Below are 16,405 nucleotides of genomic sequence, written 5' to 3'. Positions count from 1 at the left end.
CTATCTCAAGTCTCAAGTCTAGTTTATTCATAGAGCCTTTTACAACCACACTGTAAACCAAAGGACTGTCCCAGCTGACAAAAATATGTTCTAAGAATGTTTTCTGAATGTTCAAAACATCCAGTTCTTTAAACATGTTTTTCTTGGTTATGTGAACGTTAAGGGAACGATACGTTGTATCATTCTTCAAACATTACTGGAACGTTACTTTTGTCCTCTGAATGTTCTGAACTAGTAGTTACATTTAAAAATGTTTCACGAACATCAACTAAAACATTTCAACAACAACATTTCATGAACAATGTATAAACAATGTTTTTGTTCTAACATTTTGAGAACATTATTAAAGACCAGATAACTGTGAACGAATATTCTATTAATGTTACTGGAAGAACGTTTGATCATAGCTTTGAGAGAACCTTGACAGAACGTTCCCTGTTAGCTGAGATACAGTCTGTAAAAATACAGATTAATACAGACAGTGTAAAACATCAAATACAAATATCAAACACTGAGATAAAATCCAGCTCCAAATGTCAACAATTAAAAGCCACAGAAAGCAATTTTTTTACGGTGAGAATTAAACATGTCATTCTTCCCGTCTGTTGGACTAATGTTTCAGCACACTGCCAGTGTTGCGCTGATGAAGTGTGTTTCTCACTGCTGTTGTTTGTCTGATGGCCAGAGCTGCTCTCGTCAGCTGGTGACAGTGGATCTGAATCTGACCAGTGCTGAATTCATCCAGTTCTACTTCATGTACGGCTGTATGATCGCGCCAAGCGGCCGAAACCAGGGCGTTCTGCTGGAGTTCAGTGGGAACGCTGGGATCAGCTGGAGTCTGCTGACCGAGATCTTCTACGACCAGTACAGCAAGCCTGAGTGAGTCTTCTTCTGAATCAAGCCAATGTCCATTGTTACAATCCCAAGCTCAGTCTTGATCTCTGCCTTACTGAATTAAACGGAAAATTAATAAGCTCATATAACAACAGTTTAGCGCACTACTGCTTGAGAGAGTTATCTTACATACAGCACACTGTTTCACATGCTAGTTTTATACTACCTTTATACTTATTTTTTTGAAAGAAATTACTTTTATCCATTATGGATGTATAAATTTGATCAAAAGTGACAGTAAAGACATTTATAATGTTACAAAAGATTCTATTTCAAATAAATGCTGTTCTTTTGAACTTTCTATTCATCAAAGACTCCTGAAAAATAAAATGCATCACCGTTTCCACAGAAATCGGAAGCAGCACAACTGTTTTGAACCCTGATAATAATCATAAATGTTTCTTGAGCATCGAATCATTAGTATGCTTACTAGGACTAGATGTTAGAATCCCTTGATAATCAGCAAGCGCTGTTGTTGGAGATGTCCTCTTGGGTGGGGTTGGATTGGGGGATGACCGCCTGGTGCCTCCAAAACGACACATCATCAGTTGGGCACCCCAGCCTCATTGGGTGTTTCGACCTTTTATCACAATACACCCTCAACCCCCGGGGCTGATCAGACCTGGGTGTGTGTCGCACCGGAGGTTCCATGAGGTCACTAGCAAGCCAGGCACTTCAGCACTTGGTTGTGGCGCCAGGTGTATCTGCCTTGCGTAAGGCTGGTCTTGCAGCCCACAAGGATGTGTTTCAGGGTTGCTGGGGCAAGACACTGGAGGCAGGCTGGATATTCTCCAAACAGAGATGTAGGTTGTTTGGAGAGGGCAGGACATCATATGTGGCTCTGATGGTAAAGCTCAGCATATTGGACTCCAAGTGATCTTCCTCCTCTCCACAGCTTCCCACCTCATCCAGCGGCCTTGCTTGGTTTGAGACACCGCTCTGGCACACCTGTCCACTTCCTCCTGGTGGTGCACGTCCTCAACCACCAGGCGCCGGTGTTCAGCTGGAGTAGCCTTCTGCCATGTGGGTGTTGTTGCTCTCAGCCCTAAGCCCCCTCTGCCTTGTTGGACTTGGCCCACTATGTCCCGGTGTCTAAGGGCGGATTTTGCCTGTGCCACTGCTACACCTAGCCTCCACCTCCTCCCTGTGGCTAAGGCGGGAGCAGCCCCTCTGACGAAGGGATCCCGGGATTCTATGAGAGTCATTTCGAGCCTTGCTTTAGAGCATTTGTACTCCTCCACCAGGCTTGAGATTGGCAGAGAGAGGGCTCCATTGCCGTACAGTCCTATGCTGCTGAGGCATCTGGGTAGTCCAAGCCACTTTCTCACTCATTCACCAACCGCTCCAACCGATTGGCGTGGGATAAGGTGACCTCATAGATGGAAATTGGCCACATGAGGTGGGGCAGCAGTCCGAACTGAAGGCACCAGAGCTTCAGCTTCCCTGGGAAGGCAGTGCTGTTGATCTGCTTCAGACCACTGAAGGTATCCTGCTTTAGTTGTTCCACCTGTTTGGCGTCTCTGAGATCTATGTTGTACCACCGACCAAGGCTTTTGATGGGCTTCCCCAGGATAGTTGGTATCGGCTTGTCATTGATGTGGAACCTCTCATTTACGATCTGTTCCTTGACAATGGAGATACTGCGGGATTTGCTGGGTTTAATCTCCATTCGTGCCCATCTGATGTTTCCCTGGAGTTTGTACAGCAGGTGTTTGGTGCATGCGTTAGTCGTTGTTATGGTCGTCATGTCATCCATATATGCCCTGTTTGGAGGAAGCCGCAGCCCACTCTTCAGACGTTCCCCTCCAACCACCCATCGAGATGCCCAAATTATTAACTCCATTGCCATGGTGAAGGCCAGTGGGTATATGGTGCAGTCCGCCATTATGCCTATCTCCAAGTGCTGTCAGGCAGTTGTACTAGCCTGAGTTGTAACACAGAACTGGAGGTCCTGGAAATAGGCTTTGACCAACCTTGTGATGCCCTCTGGGACTTGGAAGAAGTTGAAGGCTGCCCATAGCACCTCATGAGGCACTGGCCCGAATGCATTGGCAAGGTCTAAGAAAACCAACCATGCAAGTCTTTCTTTTCCTTCTTATCTGTTTGTACCTAGTGCCAGATGACATTTGCGTGTTCCAAGCATCCTGTGAAACCACTTATCCCTGCCTTCTGCACTGAGGTGTCTACATAATTGTTCTTTAGCAGGAATGCTGAGAGTCTTTGGGCAACAACACTGAAGAAATTTTTTCCTTACACATTCAGTAAGCTGATCTGGTGGAATTGATGGATGGTTGAGGAGTTCTTCTCTTTGGGAATCAGGATCCCTCCTGCCCTTCGCCATGCCTTAGGTATGATGCCTTTTTCCCATGTCACCTTCATTAGCTTCCAGAGGACCTTCAATATGCTTGGTGTGTTCTTATAGAGCCTATATGGAACACCGTTGGGCCCAGGGGCTGATGCTGTTCTTGCCCGTTTTACGGTGTTCTGAACTTCTCTCCATGTTGGGGGTCTTGTGTCCAACTGGTGCTCAGGTGGTTGGATTGGTGGCATGTCATCGGGGATGGTGGCTGGCACATGCCTCTGATTGTCAGAGTAGGTCTTTCTCAGGTGCTCCTCCAGTTCTCTCACAGGTACTTTGAGAGTCCCGGTTTTCTCCTTGACAAAGAGGTCTTTGGCGAACTTGTTTGGATTTCTATAGAAGGCAGTCCTTGTTTGATCTTTCTTCTTACATTGCTTTCTTGCGTTGCAAGGCGCTGCTTGCTGTCACCCTGTAACACCCCATTTACTTCCCTTTCCAGTTCTGTGGCATTTTTTCACTGTCTTCTCAGGCATCTTCTCTCTTTCACAAGTTGCTCAATCTCTTGCTGCCTCCTGGACTTAAGATGAGCTGAAGGTTCCTTCTGAGTACTGTGGCCCTTGCGTTTCTCTCCGAATCTCTCTGTGCCGTAGCCTTATATGATCTCTCCTATCTTCTCCAATTTTCTTTCAACACCCCCTTTCAGACCGATGGTTCCCCACTCCTTTTTCTGGCAGGATTTGGGCCACAGAATTTGAGGCTTTCATCCATCCATTTTCCTCTCTATTGCTGGCTGTGACTGGATAGGTTCTGGGCTCATGTCCGTTGGTGGAGCTGTGCTTGTCTGAGCTTCGCCTGGGGTGCTGATACCCTGTGGGCTGTGGTGAGTATCCTGCCACTGGGCTTCATCCGATTGATTTGCCCTACCTCTGAGGAAGTAGTGGTCAATGCAGGGTCCTTTGGTAAGTTCTTTTAGGCTCTTTTTTCTGCCCTGGTGGATCTTGAGACCCTTCTCCGATGTGATGTGATCTTATTCCAGCCACAGATACAGCTTTGTAGATTGTGTCCTGCCAGTTCTGATAGTCTGTCAACTGTCTTGCTGATCATCTGTGTCGTCGTCGTTTCCGTTCCAAGGTCTGTTACCGTGTGGTCTGCCAGTGAGTCATCTTGCACCCCCGCTCTCGTAGACTCAGGGGGTATTCTTCCTCTTGAATTTTTTGTAGCAATGGTAGGGTGGATCCAAGTCATTGTGTTGTGACTGGCCCCTGCCGACATGGGTAGCTAGCCCATGCCAGCCCCGTTGAGGTCTGTTCCCTCCTGTCAGCAGTCTCTTCAGGCTGTCACCAGGTCTTTCCTGGGTTGTCCATGTCCACTGCCCTTTCACAGTAGTCACTGGTTCCAAACCAGAGTTCAGTATGCTTACTAGGACTAGATGTTAGAATCCCTTGATAATCAGCAAGCATTGTTGTTGGAGATGTCCTCTTGGGTGGGGTTGGATTGGGGGATGACCGCCTGGTGCCTCCAATACGACACATCATCAGTTGTGCACCCCGGCCTCATCATATCATGTGACACTGAAGACTGGAGTAATGATGCTGAAAATTGATCAAAGGAATAAATTACACTTTACTATATATTCACATAGAAAACAGCTGCTTTACATTCTAATAATATTTCACTGTTTTTACTGTATTTTTGATCAAATAAATGCAGCTTTGATGAGCAATAGAAACTTCTTTATAAAAAATAAAAAAAAAATCATAAAAAATCTTGCAGACCCCAAACTTTTAATCGGTAGCGTAATTTCAATTTGGTTTCTTTTCCGACCATTTCAAGTTGTGAAGGAAAATCTCCCCAAAATAATTAAGAAATTTATAATAAAAAACAGATCTTTGTCATGGTAGTGAAAGCAGAGTGAAATATGAAAGATTATTAAGTGATGAGATGTGTTGTATGATCTGCTCTCCTGCAGGTTTGTGAATGTTCTGCTTCCGGCTGAGGCTCGGGTCGAGGGCGTTCGGATCCGCTGGTGGCAGCCTCAGCACGACGGGGCCGATCGCAGCGACTGGGCTCTGGATAATGTGCTAATCTCCGGCTCAGACGCTCACGCTCAGATCTCAGACACGTTTGGAGGAGTAGCTCTGCCCAGTCACGAGCGAGCACCAGCCGATGGCACACACACCAGCGCTACACCCCATCACGAGGAGACCATCGGTACGAAACATGGCAGATTAAGTGTCCTAACGTTTTTCTATGAAGGGCCAAAAATCAAACTCCGTGGGCAGAAAGTAAAAGTTGCATTATATCAAACTTCTATATTAAATTTAAAGTGGTTAGACTTGGTTCCCCTGATTTATGATTTCTTTATTTTAAAACATTAAGCAATCTGCTTAACTAATCCAGTTTTATTTTCAAAGTTTTAACAATGAAACTGTATTGCCATTTTTTATGTTTTAGTTACCTTTTATAAAGGTTTTATAAATGGTTTATAAACATGCAATTAGACAGAGTATATTTGTATTTCATAATTAAAATAAAAATGAAGTCTATTATTAATAAGGGAACAATATCCTTCTTTAAGCACAATAATTAAAGTCGCGGTGTCACGGGGTCACAGGGTCACGGGGCGTAACTCTCACTTCTTCTCTGTAGACAGCACACGTTCACTTGAATCTGTTTCCTTTCAGTGAGTGATCACTGGCTGTTTTCTGAAGACTGCTCCGTCAAACGCTTCTGCAGTTCTCCAGACGGAGTCATGGTGTGTGGAAACACTGACGGACAGGAAGTGTACGCCGTCACACACGACATACTTCCTGCCAAAGGCTGGGTCATGCAGTTCAAGGTAAACGCTCAGTAACACACACCTGCTGTCGTTGGTTTACACACCGATTTCCAGTGGTGGACACTGACAGGAACAGTATTTCTACTTTGTTACTGCACTTAAGTTGACTTAAGTTAACTTTATCTGAGTATTTTTATTTTGGAAAACTTTTACTTCACGACATTCCAAAGCATAATACTGGTGGTGTTGAGGAGAGATCCCCTGACTGGAATGTAAAGCGCTTTGGGTGTACTGTAGTACATATAAAAAAGCGCTATATAAAAGCACTAGTTAATGTACATTCAGCCGGTTGTTATCTCAGAATAAACCCCTTCAGGTGTTTGTGTGTGTGTGTGTGTGTGTGTGTGTGTGTGTGTGTGTGTGTTATCTCAGAATAAACCCCTTCAGGTGTTTGTGTGTGTGTGTGTGTGTGTGTGTGTGTTATCTCAGAATAAACCCCTTCAGGTGTTTGTGTGTGTGTGTGTGTGTGTGTGTGTTATCTCAGAATAAACCCCTTCAGGTGTTTGTGTGTGTGTGTGTGTGTGTGTGTGTGTGTGTGTGTTATCTCAGAATAAACCCCTTCAGGTGTTTGTTTGTGTGTGTGTGTGTGTGTGTGTGTGTGATCTCAGAATAAACCCCTTCAAGGTGTTTGTGTGTGTGTGTGTGTGTGTGTGTGTGTGTGTGTGTGTGTGTGTGTGTGTGTGTGTGTGATCTCAGAATAAACCCCTTTCAGGCTGATGAAGACCTGATCCTGATCACCCTGTCGGGTTTATTCTGAGATAACAACCGGCTGGATGTACATTATTTCTTACTTATAGATGAGAAAAATCCCTGACCTGACGAGTATTGACAGTGGTTGTGTGTTGTGTGTTGTGTGTCAGATTGCGGTGGGCTGCAGCGTGCCGGAGAAGCCTGCGGAGAGACAGGTTCACGTCCAGTACTCTGTGAACTTCGGCGTGACCTGGAAGTACCTGGTGCCTCAGTGTTTGCCTGCGGACCCGCGCTGTGGAGGACAGGTGTCCCAGCCGTCAGTGTTCTTCCCTGCCGACGGGTGGAGGCGAGCCATCTATCCTCTGCCGGACAGCCTCGCAGACACGTGAGATACTTTTCATTTTGGAATTTTTTCTTATTTGTATTAATTATTCGTATTTTATTGATTCCTTTGATGCTATTATGAGTGTAATAGATAATAGGTGAATACATTGTGATCCTCTATATGTGTATGTTGTTATAGAACGGTGCGCTTCCGCTTCTATCAGAGGCATTCGGATCTGCAGTGGGCGCTGGAGAACTTCTACATCGGTCCTGCGTGTGAGAAACACTGTGGAGGTCATGGAGACTGTCTGGACCAGCAGTGCCTGTGTGACCCGGGCTTCTCCGGGCCCAGCTGTTACGCCAGCGCCTCTCTGAAGGTACACTCAAACAAACACACACACACACTATCACAGACACACACACCACACACACACACCTCACTCTCTCGCTTTCCCCCGCAGGCGTCGCTGAAGGAGCGATTCGAGTGGGTCGGGGCCCGTGGGCCGCAGTGGCAGGCGCTGGAGGGCGGGTCTCCCTGTACAGACTGTGGGGTTCTGGTGGAGGGAACGGCTCTGTACTTCAGCGGGGCCGGAGCCCGACAGGCCGTCACCAGAGATCTGGACCTGCGCGGGGCGAAGTAACTACACACAGTACACATGTCACACACATTACACATGTCACACACATGACATTCTGGGCCCTATTTTAACAATCTAAGCGTATAGTCCAAAAATCCACTTTTGCTTGTGTAACGACGGGAAAAATGGTCGGTGCTCCCGGCGCATGGTCTAAAAGGGTTGTCCTTATTCTCTTAATGAGTAATGGGTGTGTTTTGTCTCTATTCTCTTAATGAGTAATGGGTGTGTTTTGTCTCTATTCTCTTAATGAGTAATGGGTGTGTTTTGGGCGTAACGTGAAATAAACCAATCAGAGTCTCTTCTCCCATTCCCTTTAAAAGCCAGTTGCGCTCACGCCATGGCGGATTCACTATTTACATGGAGGAATTTACAAGCGGAAAAACTGAGCGCTTCTCCAGATATGCTCGTGCACGAGGTTAAAGCTGTGTGTGTGTGTGTGTGTGTGTGTGTGTGAGGTTAAAGCGCAAATAGACCATCTACGGGACAAGCCGGATCCACCATTTCTTTATGTACACAATAATAATCTTTTACATTGTAATCCTTTTATTTTTAATTTTCGGCATGTTTGTGTGCTGCTGCGCGTCCCTGTGTGTGTAATAAGCAGTGTGTGTGTATGTGTGTGTGTAATAAGCAGTGTGTGTGTATGTGTGTGTGTAATAAGCAGAGTGTACGCGCGTTATAGACCCGCCTATAGGCTTGTGAGGGTGGAATTCCTGCAGTGGCTCAAGCTGCAAGAACTGCCGAATGACTAAAGAAACGTTATTAGCAAGATTGTAGAAAACTGCACATTTCTTGTCTATACCACCCACTGCCACTTATACCAACGACGGAAATAAGCGCAGTAACAATAGCTTAATATTTGTGGGAGAGCGTTGCTATAGAGAGTGACGATATTGTATTGCAATATGTAGCATTTCAAAGTCAATACCAAATCAAAACTAGTTAACACATTATATGTAATTGAAAAGGTTTAATGACAAAATATGGTTATGGTTACACTTAAAATAGTTAAAGTCAAGTCACTTTTTACAGTACAGACTGTTTCAAAGCAGCTTTACAGTGATAACAGGAAAATAATGCAACAAAGTTAGTTTGGGCTGTACAGCAGCTCTAGAAGAAAATAGTGTCATTGTCACGATATGCATGAAAGCAAAGACGGTAGTCGGATCTAAATGCAGCAATTGAATTTAATTAACAAAGACTTGGCAAGACTCAGAACTGGAACAGGGATTACTCATGGAAGATACATACATTCCTACATACAATAACTGACCCCAAACAAGAGAACACACAGGGTTTAAATACACAGCGGGATGAGGGAACGAGACACAGCTGGGGCAAATGAGCACAATAATCAGGACCATACAAACTGAGAAGACAACACACCTGAAACAAGGGAACTAATTAACATGACTAGCAGACTAGGACTAACTGAATACAATGAACAGGAACAAGAAACTGAATGTAAAAACCAAAGACAGAAGACACAAACCAGAAACATGACAACATAACACACCGTTACATTATCCCCCCCTTCTACAAGGCGCGACCTCGCGCCGTTTCAAAACACAACCTGGGTGGGGGGGTGGGCGTCCTGGAGTCCCAGACAGGGTAGCTGGGGACCATAGACACCAGGTCACCGATGCAGATGGCCACGGTGGAGCGGGTCGTGCGGGTGGCCAGGGCGGAGCAGACTCGGACGGACACCAGGGCGGAGCAGACTCGGACGGACACCAGGGCGGAGCAGACTCGGACGGACACCAGGGCGGAGCAGACTCGGACGGACACCAGGGCGGAGCAGACTCGGACGGACACCAGGGCGGAGCAGACTCGGACGGACACCAGGGCGGAGCAGACTCGGACGGACACCAGGGCGTGTGGCGCACAGGGCTGGACAGGACCAGCAGCATGGGAGGCTTAGGCGTGTAAAGCACTGCAATGGTCCATATAGGCGCCACCTCCATGGCCCTCTCAGGGTACCTATTGCCCCCCCCAAAAAAATACTTGGGGAAATTCAAGGCTAAAGCCTCCGGGCTGGGAACGGCCTCTGGAAAAGGCTCCTGGAGCTTGATAGGCACAGGCGAGGTGAGGACCAGAGGCGGAGCCGGCAGGGCGAGGCATCTGGGTACGCCCACTGGAACCTGGTGAACCGAGCGAGTCCTCCTCCTCTTCCTCCTGCGACGGCGAGTCACTGGGCTTGATTCATTCACTGGGTTTGGTTCACTCACTTGACTCACTGGGCTCGGTTCACTCACTTGACTCACGGGGCTCGGTTCACTCACTTGACTCACGGGGCTCGGTTCACTCACTTGACTCACGGGGCTCGGTTCACTCACTTGACTCACGGGGCTCGGTTCACTCACTTGACTCACGGGGCTCGGTTCACTCACTTGACTCACGGGGCTCGGTTCACTCACTTGACTCACGGGGCTCGGTTCACTCACTTGACTCACTGGGCTCGGTTCACTCACTTGACTCACTGGGCTCGGTTCACTCACTTGACTCACGGGGCTCGGTTCACTCACTTGACTCACAGGGCTCGGTTCACTCACTTGACTCACTGGGCTCGGTTCACTCACTGGGCCGCTTGTGCAGAGGCGACGAGCGGGCTCGGGGAAATCAGGAAGGCGTGGGATTAAGCTGTCCAGGCAGATGGAAATAGCCTCTCTCCATCCCAGACCAGAGATATCGGGGAGCTGTCGTGGATCGACATATTTAGCCCCAGTTAGATAGCACGCCTTTATAATTTCATTCCCCAGGTGGCAGTTCTCGACCAGTCGAATATATCTGAAGCTGAAGTCGAACAGGTTACGGCTCTCCTGAGCTAATGCTGCGATCTGGACACAGCTCATCTTCTTGGGTTAGATCGACCGCTCCGGGTACTAACTGCTAGATCCTTGTATGGTCAGTTATTCTGTCACGATATGCATGAAAGCAAAGACGGTAGTCGGATCTAAATGCAGCAATTGAATTTAATTAACAAAGACTTGGCAAGACTCAGAACTGGAACAGGGATTACTCATGGAAGATACATACATTCCTACATACAATAACTGACCCCAAACAAGAGAACACACAGGGTTTAAATACACAGCGGGATGAGGGAACGAGACACAGCTGGGGCAAATGAGCACAATAATCAGGACCATACAAACTGAGAAGACAACACACCTGAAACAAGGGAACTAATTAACATGACTAGCAGACTAGGACTAACTGAATACAATGAACAGGAACAAGAAACTGAATGTAAAAACCAAAGACAGAAGACACAAACCAGAAACATGACAACATAACACACCGTTACAGTCATTGTGCAGCTTAAGTTCAATGATGATTCATTTCCATTGTAAAAGATCATTATTTATCTATTTAGTTCATTATACAGCCGCTCTGAGAAAACAGTGATTGTTCAGCTCAGTTCAGTTCTCAGACAATGGTGTCAATCCAGGCAGAACAATAATATTGTTGAAAAAAGGGCAAACTACAGCTACAGGTTTTTTTTTTTTTTTTTTTAAACTATAAAGCTCACAGGAGAAAAAAAAAATCATACATTGTCTGCAACATAGTCAGTTATTAATATTTCATTGTCCTCTCTTGTTCATTTGTTTGACATGTTTCATTGTGTTATCACAAATAAACAATTGACTCCAAGCACAACTACACAATACGCGTACAAAATCTTTAACACCTTTTTGAATAAAGGGTGAGTCTGTCAATTTTCCTTGGCCTCACTTTTGGCCAATACTATATGGCAGTTCTTTGACTTTCCAATTGATCTTCAAATCTCGTAGTAAAATAAAGCCACTTTATTGAGTATTTTGGGCTTTCCTGAGTTGTTGGATCCATGTTTGCATAATTGCTCCAACTGTAAATGAGGAGACACGCATCAATAGAAAAGGGTTTCCACAGCATAAATACTATTTTGTGATAATTTTGCACAATGCACTGCAAAGCATTTTTTTTAATGAATTTAAATATTAAAGCTTCAGTGTCTTAAATTATTTTATTATAATTAGATTAAATGATTAGTGTCATGCTGCAGTGACCTCATCCTTGCAGGCTCACTATTGGCTGATTCAGTGGTTGAGGGCGGCCATTTTGGGTTGACATCATTGTAGTCCTTAGTTTACAACACTTAAGTCCCACTTCAGTTAGCACTTAAGAATCAGTCTTATACTTTACTGAAAGTTGCTTTTAGCTGCTTTATAAAAGTCTCCTACTCTTAGAAAAGTCCTACTCTTTACTAAGTATTTTCTGACACTTAAGTCAAAGCTTAAGACTATTCTTAAGAGCATTTCTTAGAAGTTTTATACATACGGGCCCAGGTTTTTGTTGGTTAATGGCTCAGTCTATTTCAGTTTCCACAAAATAGCAACGCGCCAATAATACGCCTGAACACACACCTTGTTTCAGACCAGCAGCTCATGGGTGAACAGATGGTGCAAATGCATTTGCTATTTAAACAATGTGGCGCAGGACGTAAAAATGAAAACTGCGTCAGGCTGAAACTAACAAAACACACTTGTGCCGGGTGTATGATAGGGCCCACTGTATGTCAAACAGTTTCACAGACATCAACAGCTTCTTCTGACGGCCTCGGATCTCAGAGAGATGCTGTGATGCTGAACTGTTCAGACACAACACATTATGCTTTACAGAATGTTCCCAACACTCACAGGAAAGTTTTCTTTACGGAAGTAGGAGAAATGTTCCCCCCAGAATGTTCATGAAGCAGAGCACATCAATAATAAATAAACAATAAGCAAACAAATCTCTGCTAACCTCGGGCTCTCTTCAGTGTGAGCCGGAAAAACAAAACAAAACATTTACATTTACTTTTAAATGACTTTCTGTGGAAGACAGACTTTCTGTGATGCATGCAGATATACTGCATTAAAGGAAAACAAAGCCACACATTTATGAGGCTTTTATGCTTTTCATAAAATTAAAAATTTTAAAATTTTCAGCTATAAAGTTTGATTTATTTATGATTATTATAATCAAGTCTGATCGAATTTCTACTTTGTATTTAATGCTGTATAACGGTAATATCAGTCATGTAATTCTATAATATTTAGTTTATGATTATGAAAAATGAAACATTTAAAGCTCTGAGTAGGATGTCACAGAAAACATCTGCAACATTTTTATTAGAAGGTTAGTTCAAAACCTAAAAATAATCATTAGGGAATGTTTATTACAAAACAAAACAATTCCTAGAATGTTCTGTAAATGTTATTTTATGTTTTTAAAAAAACAAAACAAAAAGAACATTCATAGATTGTGATTATTTGGTTACCAAGTACAAATAGGAACCAGCTATTAATGCAATGGGAATGTTGTGTGTTCATATTTCAGGGTTTGTAAGAGGCAGTAACTGTAAGTGTATTCTCTTATTAATAACATGTGCCTGTTCCAGATTTGTGGAGTATTGGGCTAAAATTGGCAGTGAGGAGAATGTTACGCTGTGCCATCGTCCAACCTGTCGGAAAGAGGGCGTCTTGTTGGATTATTCTATTGATGGAGGTATGTTTAATTCGTAAAAACAAAAACACACAATCATTTTCATATTCACTTTTATCAAAGAGGCCATATTATGCCCTTCCTCAGAGCCTTTAGTTCCTGTCTCTGTGAAGCCCCTCCTTCTACTAGAGCAGGTTTTCCTGCTTGAATGTTGATTATTTTCCCCATATTCTCCATTGTTGCGGCTCCTCTCTTCCCAGTCTGTCAGTAATGCTCTGTTTACTTCCTGTCTCTATGAAGCCCCTCCTTCTTAAAGCACACTGTGCTCTTATTGGTCGGCTGGAGCAGTGTGTTGTGATTGGTCGAGCCCTTCGAGTGTGTTTGAGAAATGTCCCGCCCCTTACCATAACCACCAGTTTCAACACACTACTAACTAACTCAACCAGGCCCCGCCCCTTTATTCTGCGTATTAATTATTATAATGAGGAATATTGTGACGTGTTCGTTCCCGGAAGAAACTCAAGACTACAATGGAGGCGTTTCAGGAGTTCAGAAACACTGACACTGATATAGAGAAGAACTGGAGCTTCTTCATGCTCAAACAGCAACACTACACACTAAAGACAGATGAACACAGGTGTTATGATGTCCTCATGTTCTCTCTGTTAGGTGTGTCCTGGACGTTGCTCCATGAGATGGACTATCAGAAGTACGTGTCAGTGAGGAGAGATTACATCGTGCTGCCGGAGAGAGCTCTGAGCAACGGCACGCGTCTGCGCTGGTGGCAGCCGTTCTCCCTGCGCTCCGGCCTGGTTCGGCCCAGTTCTGATCGAGCTCAGTGGGCTTTAGACAACATCCTCGCGGGAGGGTCCGACATCAACCCCAGCTCCCTGCTGGACACCTTCGATGACGGTCAGTCGGCATGTGGTATTCCACTAGTATCCTGAAGTTTAATCTCTCCACATTCTTTGTTCAAGTTCCCTCACAGTCCCACCTGATAGGCCCATTAGGGGAGGGGCTTTGTCTTCCCAGGAGTGAAACACATCAATATTCATGATGATTCACGCCCTCCCCACATACAGCTTTCCTACACAAAACATGTCTTACAAATTTTAAATCAATATATTGTTTTATGTGAATGAGTGGGCAGGATGATTTTCACATCGCTTTGAAGCAAAAACTCTAGACTGCATGATACAATTTTCAAAAGTCTTGTGAACAAATAATCAGTATGGGTTTTATGGCCTTATTGTTTTTTTCACAAGCCACGCATAAATGTAATTTTCTCAAAACTAAAAACATTTACATACATGCTGCTCACATGTTATTGTAGCAGAGTTTGTGCTGAATACAGTGTAATCAGACTTTAGCCATGAAAATGTTACAAGTAACAGAAATAATCACAAATGTCAGAGCATGTCAGAACACCTCCAGGGCCAGAAAACCCCTCAGACCCCAGAGGGTTAAATCAGTGATCCTAGAATCGTAAGATGCATGGTTTTGTAACGTGATGTTGTCGTTCCTCAGAGGGCGTCTCTCACGAGGAGAGCTGGAGCTTCTATCCCAACGCTGTTCGCACGGCTGGCTTCTGCGGGAACCCCTCGTTCCACTTATACTGGCCCAACAAGAATCAAGACGGCTCACACAACATCCTGGCAACCCGTGAACTCATCGTTCAGCCTGGATACATCTTACAGTTCAAGGTTCGAGCTCAAGACGATTGATGTCTCTCAGGTTTCTCGTATAAACACACGTATATATGCAGTGACACAGGTCTTTGTCCACTTTAGATTGTGGTCGGCTGTGAGGCAGACAGATGTGATGATCATCATTCAGTGCTTCTACAGTACAGGAAGGATGCCAGGTGAGTGTGTGTGAGAGAGATTGTGTGTGTGTGTGTGTGTGTGTGTGTGTGTGTGTGTGTGTGTGTGTGTGTGTGTGTGTGTGTGTGTGTGTGTGTTCATTCACACCGCCAGAGAGTTCCTGTAGTTCCTGCTTTCATTCAAACACATCCCGGACAGTCCAGACAAAGTGACGCTGATCTCGATGCATCATCTTATGTGCAAAGCCTTGCACTTTAATTTTTGTGAGCATAGGGTGTCAGCGAACAGGGAACATTCTGTCAAAGTTCTCTCAGAGTTCTGAACAAACGTTCCTCCAGTAACGTTAATAGAACATTCATTCAAAGTTATCTGGTCTTTAATAATGTCTCAAAACATTAGCACAAAAACATTATTTATACTCTTTTCATCTAACATTTTTTAAATGTTGCTACTTGTTTCAGAACGTTCAGAGAACATTAAAAAGTTACATTCCCATATTGTTTGAAGGATGATAAAAACTAAATATTCCCTAAAAGGTGCTGTATGTAACTTTTTGTCTGTACTAATGCATAAAAATTCCATAATATGTTTGCAGATATTTAGGAAATATGCTAATTCACATACTTGTTTCTCTGAAAAACACTGTTACATCCAGTTATTTTTACTTTGAAATGTGCGTTCTGTGTTGGAATGTCTGTTTTTGTTTCGGTCTATGTGACTCCGCCCACTGCCAATTTACCCAATAGTGTTTCGACACCCAGGGTAACAACCCTCTCCAATCCGTACCTATTTCAAATCGCCAGCTGTCAATCTTACATACTGCACCTTTAATATTCATGTAACCAAGAAAAAAAAAGTAAAACATTTTATAAAGACGTTTTTTTTTTAAGTTTTTTAAAGATTTTTAAACACGTTTTGTACACTCAGAGAACATTCTGAAATAATATTTGCATAGCTTAATGGGAACGTTGGCTAAAACCGCGGTTCATCGAGTCGTCTGCAGAGTCACTGCAGTTTGCAGCCATTGTTATTTCCATTTTGCACATTTGTCTGTATATACTGTAGGAATAGAAAGTAAGTGGTAACATGTTATCTAGTAATAAAATGCTTGTGTTTCACAGGTCAGACATGTGGCAGTTAGTCCAGTCCGCCTGTCTCCCATCATCCGTCAACAACATGGGTTGCTCACCTTTCCAGTTCCACGAGTCCACGATCTACAGTCCTGTCAACAGTTCGGCCTGGACCAGAGTCACCATTCAGCTGCCTGACCATGTGTCTTCTGGGTACGGCTTATTGGGTCCCTATAAATGATCCCTTACAGCCATATTATGCCCTGTTACAGAGTCTTGATGTTGTTTCAGGCTCTACTAGAGCAGGTTTTCCTGCTTGAATATTGATTATTTTCCTCATATTCTCCATTGTTGCAGCTCCT

General features: G+C 44.3%; 1 protein-coding gene across 2 annotated transcripts in view; it reads left to right on the top strand.

Annotated features, from left to right (window-relative positions):
- The window catches only part of reln (reelin), a 158,685-nt gene that overhangs the window by 134,453 nt on the left and 7,827 nt on the right, over window positions 1-16,405 (top strand). For both annotated transcript variants that reach the window (XM_079873327.1, XM_079873328.1), the window contains exons 49-59: window positions 686-879; window positions 5,163-5,404; window positions 5,878-6,032; window positions 6,893-7,107; window positions 7,246-7,423; window positions 7,508-7,683; window positions 13,107-13,213; window positions 13,820-14,062; window positions 14,678-14,853; window positions 14,941-15,014; window positions 16,095-16,256. In XM_079873327.1, coding sequence (XP_079729453.1) covers window positions 686-879; window positions 5,163-5,404; window positions 5,878-6,032; window positions 6,893-7,107; window positions 7,246-7,423; window positions 7,508-7,683; window positions 13,107-13,213; window positions 13,820-14,062; window positions 14,678-14,853; window positions 14,941-15,014; window positions 16,095-16,256 — 1,922 coding nt within the window. The remainder of the gene's footprint in view (window positions 1-685; window positions 880-5,162; window positions 5,405-5,877; window positions 6,033-6,892; window positions 7,108-7,245; window positions 7,424-7,507; window positions 7,684-13,106; window positions 13,214-13,819; window positions 14,063-14,677; window positions 14,854-14,940; window positions 15,015-16,094; window positions 16,257-16,405) is intronic.

This window comes from Squalius cephalus, assembly GCF_949319135.1.
Source record: "Squalius cephalus genome assembly, chromosome: 6".
In the NCBI taxonomy this organism is placed as follows: domain Eukaryota; kingdom Metazoa; phylum Chordata; class Actinopteri; order Cypriniformes; family Leuciscidae; genus Squalius; species Squalius cephalus.
The sequence above is the reverse complement of the archived record's forward strand: the minus strand, read 5'-3'. Positions and strand labels throughout refer to the sequence as shown.